A 13168-nucleotide genomic window follows, 5' to 3' on the forward strand; every position below is an offset into this window, starting at 1 on the left:
TATCCCCAAATACACTGGCTTAAATTTCACATTCGACTAGCACAGTCTAACATATCCTCACCCTCCAGTATCATAGAGTCAATTTTTGATGACTTCTACCTAAGAAGAAATTGATGCCACCATTCTGGGGGCCAGTTTTTCAGTATTTATCAAAAGTCGTGAAAAGTGTCTTAGTAGGAACTTACCCTGCGGCCATAATTAGACCTATAAACCCAGGTCCCTCCTGTCAGCATCACACATGCCGTCCAATCCTGCCTGACTGCCTTGGGCTCTTCCTCCACCACCACTGCTTCACCAGAGGCTTTGGCTTAAAGCAGAACAGGGCGACCTCAGTCCACTCAGGCAAGAGGTGAGGCGAGGTTTGGGGACAATTTAACGCCCTCTTCCCAAGCTCAGCCCAGGATGTGCCTGCAAGGAGGGCTCCAGTCCTCACCCGGACCATTACGCCTGCTCCTCACGGAGGGAAGTCTGATCAAAGCCCTGTGCCTCTGCTTCCCTCCCTCAGCTGCCACATCAATCGCATCTTGGAGTGCCCGCGGGGAAACGCTCTGCTGGTTGGCGTAGCGGGGAGCGGCAGGCAGAGTCTGACAAGGCTCGCGGCTTTCATCAGCTCCATGGATGTATTCCAGATCACGCTGCGGAGAGGCTACCAGATTCCTGACTTCAAGGTAGGGGGCCGGCCGCTGCGGGGGGGAGGCTCTGTCTCTCCCCAGCTGCCCACGACTCCCTGTCACCCTGCATTAGCTCTTCAGCTCCCTCGCCCAGAATCTCCCCTTAATCATCTGTCCACCTTCTTCTTAGACTTTGGGCTGGTGACTGGAGATGCTTAGACCCTGAGAACACCGACCTTCCCAAGGTCTGCATCTGGGAGACCTCAGCTGCTTTAGGTGCATCTGTAGGGCCTCAGCTCTCACCCAAATCGGAAGCACAGCTACATCAAATTCAGCACACAGCTCTCCAGCGGCCCTAGCAGACAGAAGGAATACTGCCCAAGTTTTATAAGAATTGCATATATTAAAGGATGGGTTCAGTAACCACCAGCCGCTGGGACCTTCAGTGACATGAAGAGACGTAAGGCACTTAGGAGCCACGGTGCACACCCTGAAAGTGGAGAAAGGCATTAAATACGACCCTCAGAGGTCACTTTGTCCAGCCCCCTGTTTTGATCCATGGCCAACAATAGAGGCCCAGTAGGGAGTCATGAGGTCATTTCCATCAAGATGCTGCTCTTGCTGTCCCTGGGAGAATTCCAGCCTGCACAGAGCCAGACCTGTCCACCCGACTTCATAATCTCTCAGCTGGTCAGGCTCACTGCTGCTCTGAAACCACAGCTCAGCCTCTTGCGATTGGCCACATCTAAGGTCATACTCCAGGTTCACATCAGGTCAATCTTTAGTGCTTCCAAAAAAGAAAAGACAAGATAGTGCTCATGAGAATCACGCATTTACAGAATGATCTAAGACACTGGTTCTCAACCTTGGCCATGTACTGGAATCCCCTTCAAATAATAGTGATGCCTGCATCCCACCCCCGAGAAATCCTGGCTTAACTGTCCTGGGGATTGGCCTGGGCATCAGGACAGTTGAAAGTAACCTGGGTGATTCTAAGGAGAGCTGGGAAACACTGTCTTAAGTGATTCTGTAAATGCGTTGGTTGAGGACCACTGATCTAAAAGGAAGTTTATTAATGTCAAAGGGGAATTATTTGGACACAGAGGAAGCTCTGCTATAAGGAAATGTATGAGGCTGATATAGAATGAGCTTTGAGTCGTGTGAGAGAGAGATGACTAAGATTACGGACCAACGGCTGAGCTTCGGGAAAGGGATGCATCAAAGGAAGCAAGAGTGACCAAGCTGGAAAAATTCAGGGCCTGGCATCCTAGCCCCAAACTTCATCTACCTATAGTTTTGAATGGATGTAAGTTCCTACCAAATGATTGTGTGTGCGTATGTGTGAGTGTGTGTGTGTACGTTCCCCAATATATTTTTTAACAGCAAAAGTCTTTGCTGGAGCTAGCCATAAGGACATAAGACTCTGCTACTATATGATATATTCATCCCCTAGGCCAGGAGGCCCAAGTACATGCCTCTTCTGTCAGGACCAAGAGCAATCACTTGCCTCCCGGGGCAAGCCATTCATTTGTATAATGATATAAGTAACACAGATGAACAGGGGAACATCTCTGTCCTTTGGAAAGCTGTTACCTGTTTGCACAAAGCAGGAGCTCTAGAAGCTAATTCAGGAGCCACAGTGGTTGTATGAGTTAAAGATCATCATTATTTATTCTACTTGCGCACCTCTATTGGGATCGAGGCCTGGGAATGAGGCATATTTTCCGGCCTGTGAGTGCAAGATAGCACTCCTCCCTCCCTCCCATTGCTGGTGTCTTATCAGGAAAGCCCTCTTCTCAGAGATCTCTGACGTTGTTTCTGCAGGCGGACCTGGCCAGCTTGTGCCTGAAAGCCGGGGTAAAGAATCTCAGCACCGTGTTTCTCATGACAGACGCCCAAGTAGCTGATGAGAAGTTCCTTGTGCTCATTAATGACCTCTTGGCATCTGGTAAGAGACTCTCTGCACTTGAATGTCTCTAACCAATTCCTGCTGGAGTTGGAGTCATTCCAAGGTGGAGATTTTGTTCTAGGTCAGAAGAGCGAGGTCATAGAAATGAGGGAGAAAACTGACAGCGGAGAACTGGTTCATCAAGGTCCTTCTAGGATTGCTGCTGGGCCTGCTGTCTTTTATTCTCCTTACATGCAAAACAGACAGTAGTCTTATGGCTTTCTTAGTGGGACTAGATATGACAAGAGGGGGAAAGTAGGTTAGGGCCTGCAGATCTGCTGAGTCCAGAGAGCAGGTGCTCTTCCCTCCCCACACCCAAGACAGAGAGAAACTGGGATGTGTTCAGTATTTCAGGGAGGGAAGGCACTAGCAGCAACATACACACACAGGGTACCGGCACACACAGAACTTACCCAAGAGGGCAAGGTTACGTTGCCAATTTAATTAATCAAGGATTCAGAACTTCATGAATTTTTCTTAGATTACAAAGAACTTGACAAAGGCTGTCTCAACTTCCCTGGGACACTATCAGTGCAAGACAGGACTTCAATGGAAAGTTCAGTTCTTGATACTTTGCTGCCCTTATTTTTTTAGGGATTCAGGACTTATGCCAACCATTCTAGAAAAAAAAGTTTAAGTATACACATATATGTATATATAAATATACATAAACATACACAAGATATATATATATGTATATATGCCCAAGAAGATAAAACAATATAGTATAAAAATTATGCATTTTCAGAAATTTGGGGTGTATGTATATTTATATTAATTAAAAGGAGAATATGATTTCCTGACTCTTAACCCAAATTTAGCATCTATAAAACCACCTCTTATCTGGGCTAATAAAATAGTCAGTGCACAGATGTTCTGAACAAAATTTCTGCTTCTAGATTTCCATTTCAGAAAGCCTGTTTCTCTACAGTTCACCTCCTGGCTCTCCGACTAAATCCTCTTTAGTTTATGAAGTCAAAGGACCGTGATCACAATATACTTCTCCAAAGTGTATTCCATGTCATATATAATATATTTCAGGATGGCTTTTTCCATGCAATCTCTAGGAACTTTACTGCTTCAGAATCGTTGAACTTTACTGCTTCAAACTTTGTGCCCTTGTACCCCAGGCCATTTTACTATCACTTCCATGACGAGCCGCTGGTCTTTGGTCCAGACCATGCACTAGCAGGCTCTGTGAGCAACCTTCAACTTCCTCCTGATGAGGACCAGAGTCGCATCAGGTTGGGACTGATGGCTCCAACCATAACACTGATCCCACCCTCTCGTTCCTTTCCCGACCTGCCCTATTTAAGTTAGTTTCATATCTAGGAATTTGCCTACTAACTCTTATACCTTTTCTCCTCCAATCCAACAAATTGTCCTTTCCTTAAATACTGTCTTTTTAACATCCCACCACCTTCTACAACAGTATTTCACCTACAACACTGCCTCACCTTTTGTTATTTTACCAAATAATGAGAGACGGGTCCAACTGTCCTCCCACCCTGAAGCTGCACCCTAAAGTCTAATTTCTAAAACAATCAAAAAAGGTAAAATTGTGCTTCCAAAGACTTATAGCTTTGGAGATGCCAGGCATGTTGCCAGCCTCACCCTGTATCTCATTTGGCTCCAATCCAGCCAGGTCACCTTCTCCTATAATAACGTCTGAGACACAAACGATGATACACTTTTACCAATTGAAATTTTATTCCTCAATTAAGTATTTTAAATTTTTCATTTAGAAAACAACTTGTTTCAAGTTCAGATGAATTTTTGAAGCCCTGCCCAGTGAAAACTTAATGCAATCAGTGTGCTTCAAAGTCATGGAATTTCAAACTCACATTTTTAAGGCTTCTATACAAAAACAGGATTTACACACACATGTTAAAATGGAGCTACAATTAAAAGTAATACTTTTCTAATCTTCATCCCTTTTATCTTAACCATTTTGACAGGGAGAATTGAGCATATCTGAGTTCTAATTTTCCCTGTCAGATAATTTCTGGCTAGAAATTAACTGACTGCCAGTCCAGGCAGAGCTACAGAGATTCCTCAGAGCCTCCCCATCCACTTAGTTTTTCAATTTTATGGGGTTGTGCAATCACTGCATTCTTGGATAACACAGTAGAGACTAGGAAACTATACATTGGGCTACCTTGTCATTAGCTCATCCCTCTCTAGTCATCTACAAATCCTATTAGGTTGAAGATAAGGTACAGTGAGCGAATTCCACTGATTCAACACTCCCCCAAAACATCTTCCTCAGTGACCTCATGATCTCACGCCATAGGCTATCTGCTTTCCTCCCACACTTCTTTAGTTCATTGTTTCATCCCTTGGTTTCCTGACACCATTTCCAGAATCAAACTGTATTGGTAATTCAGCACATAAATCCCACCTCTGACACCACCCAAACATTTCAGAACCCATCATTATGCCACTTGCATCTCAGTTTGGTTACAGACTGACAGTAAGAAATCCTCACTGAAAGTTAAAAAAATAAATCAAGTTTCTTAGCAAAAGCAACATAATTGTATAAGAAGCAGGGTGGCCACCTAAATCAGAGTGAATGAAGCCTATCTTTCAGTCACTTTCTTTGGCTACCAGAGTCCTTAATGGGGCTCATGAAGCTTCTAGTGAAACTATGCATGAAATGTTGGCCCTTGCTGAGTCTGAAAAGTTCAATTCTTGCTATGTCCTTGTTGCCCTGTATAACAATTCCTGAAGAATGTACACTGGCCATCAAAAGCAGGTATTTAAAAACTCTCACAAAATTTGTTCTCTCTTGGTCCTCCTTCAACCAAACTCAGCATCAGCACGGGCCCATCCTAATCTAAAGGGAGAAAATAGAATCCTTTCCTGGTTTTTTGGTACAGCACGCCTGCCTCCAGGTTTCCAGCATTCCAGAAAGCCCACTTTACTGCAGTCCCAGCTAAGAAGACCTCGTCTGCTCCAGGCGTGGTGTCCTTTCCTCTCCTTACTCTGCCAGATTTCATACTTCATTTTACTTTGGGATCTTGTGTTGGGATTTCCTTTTCGCTTTTCAAAAGGCTTAATTGTTCACTCCAAAATTAATATTTCTCTTCCCTGGCTCAGACTAGATCACTTTGCATCTATTTGTGTATTCAGAACCATTTATTAAGCTTCCACGTTCCAGTCAGTAACCTCTGTGTGGTCTATTGGAATAGTTGATAACCAACTGAGTCCCCTCTCTTGTAAAGCCATATGCCTCTCCGTCCCCGAAACAGACTGTCCTTATTACGTTTGGGCCAAATCTCCTCTTGGAATGTAAAACACAAAAAGATCCTCTCATCTTCCAGGTGCTTTAGGATTAGATGCAGGACTGACATGTTAGTGATCTGTACACATCACATGAGAATGTGAAGTCTGGAAATATTTGTAACAGTCTTGGCATTGGATTGTTCTCCTCCCATGAGCATCTAGAACTGGATTCCCTGATAGGCCATCTATGCTTTACACAAGTTATATTCTGGCCCAGTTTCCCTGAAAGGAAAAAAGACAAAGTGGCAAAAGAGAAGTGGCAAAGATGGCAAAGACGACAAAAGAGAAGCCATTAAGCATGTATCTGACCTCCTAAGCATACTTTGTGGTCTCAGGGGATCTGTTTACCTCATGTGTCCCCAAGCCATAAACCATGGAAATTTAAACCAGCACCTGGTTGCTTCCAGCTGCCACACAGAAATGCCCAGAGCGTAATGCAAAAAGATGCTTGAGTAACAGCTTTTCTTTTCTTCATGTGGTACTAAATTCTCATACAAGTTACTTGAGACTATGTCTCTGTGCATTCTCCTCCATTACTAACCTCTCCCTCCCTCCTCTCCCTCATCACCTATGTCCAAGAGATAATCAGTTGCCACCAGTTTTACCCCCTAGCTATTTCTGAATCCGTTCTTCTCTGTCATGACTACCACTGATCTTTTCATCTTTTGCTTCAACAAATGCAGACACTTCTTTTTTTTTATTTTATTGAAGTATAGTTGATTTACAGTGTTGTGTTAATTACTGCCATACAACAAAGTGATCCAGTTATATATATTCTTTTTTATATATATTCTTTTCCACTATGGTTTATCATAGGATATTGAATATAGTTCTCTGTGCTATAGAATAGGACCTTCTTGTTTATCCATCCTACATATAAAAGCTTACATTGCAGACACTTCTTAACTCACCTCCCTACCTCTCAGGGAGGCCCACCCCCATCCATTCTCCTGACTGCTTCCAAAAAGGTCTATCAAACTATAATTCCTTCATCAGTTCCTAAGTGAATGCACGATAAGCTGTTTTGTACAGAAAAAAAAAAAACAAAAAACAGCTGCCTTGGACCTGCTTCCTTCCTTCCTCACTAGCTTACCTCCCCATTATGATCTAGTAATTCCCACCTCCTTGAAATAACACACTGGACTGCCTCCTGACACCCTTACTGGCTCGCGCCGTTCCTTTTGAACCTCATGCCCTTCTCCTTCTTTCTCTGGATTAACTTCTACCCATAGTACAAGACTTATCTTGGATGTTATCTCTCTGGGAAATCTTCACTAATCCACTGTCGCCACGAGGAATGAGAAACATCCCTCTGTGTTTCTCTAACATTCAGTGGATGCACACACCACCATTGTACTGAAACGACATTGTAAACTTATGAAAGGTAGAGACCGTGTTGTCTGTTGTTGGTTCATTTTTTGTTATGAAATAATCCAGAGGTACAAAAGATAAGGATTAAATACCTACTGCCCAGCTTAGGAAATAAAACAACACTGATATAATTATAACTCTCTGTAAAGACTGTGTTATTTTCACCATTTACATTGTCAGCACTGAACGCATCTCCTGGCCCATAATTAGCATTCAAGAGGTATTCGTTGAACCAAGGTGTGTAATATCATAAGAAAGATGTGTCATCTTACATATTAGATATTACTGTTGAACACGTGCTTTGAGAAAGTTTCCAGCCATGCAGAGAGAGGGCCAGGGGTCCTGAGACAGTCACCACACTCCCTGTTTTTTCTCCCTTGAGACCAGGGAAATGTTTCTGAAAAATGTTGTTCCTGGGTGGGATCAAAGCCCTTAAGCCATTGTGATGCTAACTGGTTCGCACAGAATAACCCTCAGCTTTGCCTTTTTTATTACCAAGCTCCAACTAACCAAACCATCTTAAATTATCTCAAAGCACTGTGGCCTCTGAGAGCCCCAGACCACACAGAGAAGATGATGACGAGTCTGACCTGCAAAATATCAGGACATGTTAAGGACCGCAAGAAGCCATTCTGCACTTGGCAGCAGAAATAGGGCTTCCCAACTTTAGGTCACAAGGGGAAACTCTTCAAATATTTAAATAGCCTCTGCCTCTGTCCACATCACAAAATCCCCTCTGGCAGTTCAGTCTCCTGCTTTCAGCATGACTACCTACATCACACAGTAAGTGACGGGAATGTTGTCAGGAGAAATTGGAGGAACAAACCTGGAAATGCAAACTTTGCTCCCAATTCAGAGGTGCTCAGTTCCATCTGGTGATCTTCCTAAGGGATCTTGGGAATTGTGTGACAAATACCCGCATCTTAAGAACATGGAAAAAGGCTCTAAAAGGCCTAGGTGTTTTCAATATCTTGGCACTTAAAGGGATCATATAAACTAGGGCGAGCACACTTTTTCTATAAAGGGTCAGAAAGTAAATATTTTCAGCTTTGCAGACCATACAGCCTCTGTCACAACTACTCAGTTCTGTCATAGTATTGGACAAATAGCCATAGACAATATCTAAATGAATGAGTGTAGCTGTGACCAGTAAAACTTTATTTATGGACAACAAAATTTGAATGTCATGTAATTTTCATGTGTCATTAAATAGTATTATTTTAATTTTTTCAACCATTAAAAATTGTAAAAACCAGGCTTCGCTTGCAGGCAGAGATAGAGGGCCAGATTTAGCCTATAGATCATACTTTGCCTCCTCAAAAGATATAAATCCTGCATATTTCAGAAAATAGAAAGGTGAAGAATGCAGACTCTATTATTACAAATATTCTGAGACCAAAGGGAATTCAGGTTCTCACTCTCTAATGTACTTATAGATAAGAAAATGTAGATTGTCAGAGGGGCAAAGGAGAAAGGAATTCAGACCGCTGCAGGCAGTCAGCCCCAGAAGTATGAGTATGGCTCGCATCAATTCCATTTGAGTGTTTCTCTTTTTAAAACTTCGCTGAACTCCTTAACTCCCAACACATGCTAAATATCATTTCATTTTTCTAGCTGTTTTCTCTGATCCCCTATTTTTATCAAATAAGGCTGAAATGGATTCTTCCACTAGTAAGACCTTGATTTTGACAAGTTTATAGCACTGGATATTTTGTATGCATGCTATGAAATAATGAATGGAAATTAACTCAAGTTTGTCCAATTAAGGGAAGAAAGTAAATGATCATTTTCATGATAATTCATTTTTTTCATTTTTCCCATTTAAACAATTAAGTTTAATTAGTATAAAACTCTAACCCACCTCTTGGCTGGATTAGTGTTGTCAGACTGTGAAGGCCAGAAATCTGTTGGAAAGTTGAGTTTCCTCCAGATACAGTAGTTCAGGGAAGTGCAGCAGCTTCAGTAGTGAAAAGAATCACAATTCCCATCACTCAGATTAGTCAGAGGCCATTTGCCAAACCACCCACCTTGGAGGACCTCACCCAAGTCCACAGGAAACAGAACAGGTAGTGGCTCCACTGGCTTCTTCCCGCTCTAACATTTCTACGATGCTAACATTTCTTTGTTGGCTATGGAGGAAGGAAGAAGCACGTCGGTGTGCAGAACTTCAAAGGGGAGCTTGTATATGACTTCAGGTCCACGTAGCTTCAACATCTACCTAAAGCCTTGTCCTGGAAATAGGAAAGAGCTTTTCTGATAGCCATAGAATATCCTGGAGTGAACCACATTCGTCTTTACCTCCTATCCAGTGTTCCAGGATTTAACTGCACCAGTGCTTCCTTCATTCTTACATCCCTTAAGCTCATTTCTCTCCTTGAGAAAACTTAATGCCATTCACTATCGGCCTCACTACTACCTTTACAGCTCCCAGTCTGTCTGCATTTCTTTGCAGTTTTCTTCATTCTTCTTTTCCAAGGCCAACTCTTCCATGTGAGCTAGGGGCCCACCAGCTGGTTCTTAATTCAGAATTTTGCTTTATTCTATCCCCTCTTTCAATTTCTGACTCTCCCTCGCAGTTTTCACATTCTCACCACCCACATTTACTTTTTCCTTTTATGTTTTTCTATATTTGTTTACAAAACATGTTGGGATACAGAAAGCAATAAAACAAACACCCATGCAATTATGAACAATGTTGCAAAATAGAAACATCTGATGTGTGCAAGCAGAGTTGCTTTACAACAGGTGCCCAAAACGTAGATTGTTAAATTGTCTGGTATGTGCATTCCAAGTTTACTAAAAAGTGCCTGTTGCCCTCCCGAGTAGTTGTACAGATTTATTCTCTGCTTGAATACCTGTTTCCTCCTAACCTCACCAACACTTGGTTTATCTGACATACCAGTTTTTGCCAAAGGATATAAAATGGAATCTCATTTTTGTCCTTTCCCTTCTTACCTGTGACATTGGAGCATCTTTTCAAGTGCTTATTGGCTATTCACCTTATGTTAGTTGCCTTTTTATACAGTTTGCCCTTTTGCTCTTCGGTTCTTTCTTTTTCTTATGGATTTGTAAGAGTCCTTTGTATTTTCTGGATCCTAACCCTTTGTTCATCATGTAGGTCATAAATGTCTTTTTCGAAGTCTGTATCTGAATTTTGTCATGCTGATTTCGTTTAAATTTTGTAAAACTTAGTCTTTTTATGTTTTGTGCTTTTTGTGCTCTATTTCAGAAATTGTGTCCTATCCAACACCGTAAAAATAATCTTTTGTATTTTATCTATAAAATATTACTGTTTCATATTCATGTCTTTAATCCACCTGGAATGTATTTTTGCTTGGTATTCTAATTTTATTTTTTGATATTAGTATTGAATTATCCTAACATCACTTATTGATTTGTTCATCCTTTTTTAGCATATTGATTTTGAATATGAATTTCCTGTTTACATCTGGGTCCGTTTCTAGGTGTTTCACTCATTGTTCTATTTATTTACCCAAGTACCAATTTCACATTGTTTTAACTAACATAGCTTTATAAGGAGACTTGATTTCTGATAGAACAAATTCAGGATTGAAAAAGAAACCCATTTGATTTTTGGGGGGCGGGGAATTGCATCTTTGTGATACTGGTAATACTGAGTCATCCACCCATGAGCAGAGTATTTTTCTCCATTTATTTTGGATTTTATTTATGCCCTTCAGTAATGTTACAGTTTTTACATCAAGATCTTGCACATCTTTTTATATATTTATTACTGCCTGTCTTATAGTTTTTGCTGGTATTCTAAATACCTTTTGCTGGTATTCTAAATAGCTGGTTATTCTAAATAACTTTTTTGCTGGTATTCTAAATAAAATAACTCTTTTTTTCGCTGAAGTACAAAAGTGCCATTTTATTTCCAATATTGATTTTGTATCCAGCAAGCTTGTTGTTTAACACACTTACGAGTTCTGATTGTTTATGTATATAGTCTCTTAGATTTCCTATTTAGAAAATTAGATTTTGATGATAATAGTTTTATTATTTCCTTAACTATCCATATAAATTTTATTTCTTTTCCTTGACTTGTTAGCTAGGACATTTGTATAATGTTGACTAGAAAACATGAATAACAGTCATGCTTGTCTTGTTCTTAATTCAAAAGAGAATATTTTAGTATTTCACTGGTAAACAGATATGATGTTTGCTTTGGGTCTGCGACAAATACCTATGATCTGGTTAAAAGAAATCTCAAACTCAATTTTCAGAAATTTTGTGCAGCTGTTTTGATGGTCATATCGTTTTACTTCTTTAATCCATAATGTAGTGAATTATTCTCATAGATTTTTCTAATATTTAACCGTCCTTGCATTTCCAAGATAAACTCTAATTGGTCATCATATATTAATTTTTATATATTTAGTTGAGTTTTTAAAGATTTTTTCCATTATATACTGCCTCACTAATACGCTAGTTTATCTAACTTTCAGAACTTTGCCAATCTGGTAAAAAATAATAATTAAGGATCTGTGCTCCGATTCTTCCCAGGAGAGATCCCAGATCTCTACTCTGACGATGAGGTTGAAAACATCATAAGCAATGTGAGGAACGAAGTCAAGACCCAAGGTCTTGTTGACAACAGAGAGAACTGCTGGAAGTTCTTTATAGAGCGGGTCCGACGACAACTGAAGGTACAAGGATTCCCTGCCTGGGGTAGACAGGACCAGAGATGGCCCATGGGAGCCTCTATGGATATTTTGGACACAATAAGCTGTACTTATTGATTGTCTTGGGAGTGAGTGGTTAGGGTGCAAGGCCCTTCTCAGCCTGAGCACCTGTGCGAGGATGCCCTTCTCACATGCTTCAAGGGCAGTGGCCTCCTTCTTGCCTCCTGAAGTCCCAGCATTTCTAATCCCTTGGCTGGAAAGGCTGCCTAGCATTTACAGATTTTTGTCTCTGTTGATATGCTTCCCAGTTTCCTGGGAAATGAAGAATCCAAGGCCATGTCTGTCTCTCTGTAAGTACATCTTGGATACCTTCTTGGTTCTCCCCACCCTTCTGCCTTCTCAGGTGACTCTCTGTTTCTCCCCGGTGGGGACCAAGCTGAGGGTCCGCAGCAGGAAGTTCCCCGCCATCGTGAACTGCACAGCCATCGACTGGTTCCATGAGTGGCCGCAGCAAGCCCTGGAGTCCGTCAGCTTCCGCTTCCTGCAGAACACGGAGGACATTGAGGTGAGAGGGCAAAGGAGACACCCCTCAAGCTCCTCTCCACCTCTGGGTACAAGGAACCCCACATCCGGCAACTCCAGGTTGTTGGAGCACAGCTTTCCATGTGGTGAAGCAACAAGCTGGGTGGGCAGTCACCTGCCGTCTTCATGGCCAGATGACCTCTTTATTTCCTGCCCTTTGATTCTAGCCCACAGTCAAGACATCGATTAGCAAGTTCATGGCTTTTGTCCACACAAGTGTCAACCACACCTCCCAGTCCTATCTGAGCAATGAGCAGCGCTACAACTACACAACCCCCAAATCATTCCTGGAGTTCATCAGACTCTACCAGAGCCTGCTGTGCAGGAACAGAAGGGAGCTCAAGTCCAAGATGGAGCGGCTGGAGAACGGGCTGCTGAAGCTCCACAGCACCTCCGCCCAGGTGAGCGACGTCCTTCCAGTCCTCCTGCCTTCAGGGGGCTCGAAGTTAGTGGGAGCGGCCCCTTTCCAGAGGACTGGAGGACCACAGTCACGGTCTGCTGACCACACACTGCTCTCCAGAGGCCCCGGTGCCATGAGGACAGTGCCGGTGATACCCAAAAAGCTTTATCAGAGGTCCAGGTTCTTGCTGAACTCATCCAAAAGAGTTTGGGCGAGGAACACAAAACACAAAGGAAAACACACACACACACTGAGGAGCCAAGAGAGCAAAGAAGCAGTTTATTCAGTGCAGAAGTGAAAGTTACACACTCAAGAGTTCGGGCAT

At 42.2% G+C, this 13168-nt stretch overlaps 1 protein-coding gene across 1 annotated transcript in view; it reads left to right on the plus strand.

Annotated features, from left to right (window-relative positions):
* DNAH9 (dynein axonemal heavy chain 9) overlaps positions 1–13168 on the plus strand; it is a 298998-nt gene that overhangs the window by 183047 nt on the left and 102783 nt on the right. The window contains exons 44-48 of the mRNA XM_059997406.1: positions 506–668; positions 2436–2559; positions 11743–11885; positions 12265–12426; positions 12611–12844. Coding sequence (XP_059853389.1) covers positions 506–668; positions 2436–2559; positions 11743–11885; positions 12265–12426; positions 12611–12844 — 826 coding nt within the window. The remainder of the gene's footprint in view (positions 1–505; positions 669–2435; positions 2560–11742; positions 11886–12264; positions 12427–12610; positions 12845–13168) is intronic.

The sequence above is a fragment of the Delphinus delphis genome, chromosome 19, assembly GCF_949987515.2.
Source record: "Delphinus delphis chromosome 19, mDelDel1.2, whole genome shotgun sequence".
Taxonomy (NCBI): domain Eukaryota; kingdom Metazoa; phylum Chordata; class Mammalia; order Artiodactyla; family Delphinidae; genus Delphinus; species Delphinus delphis.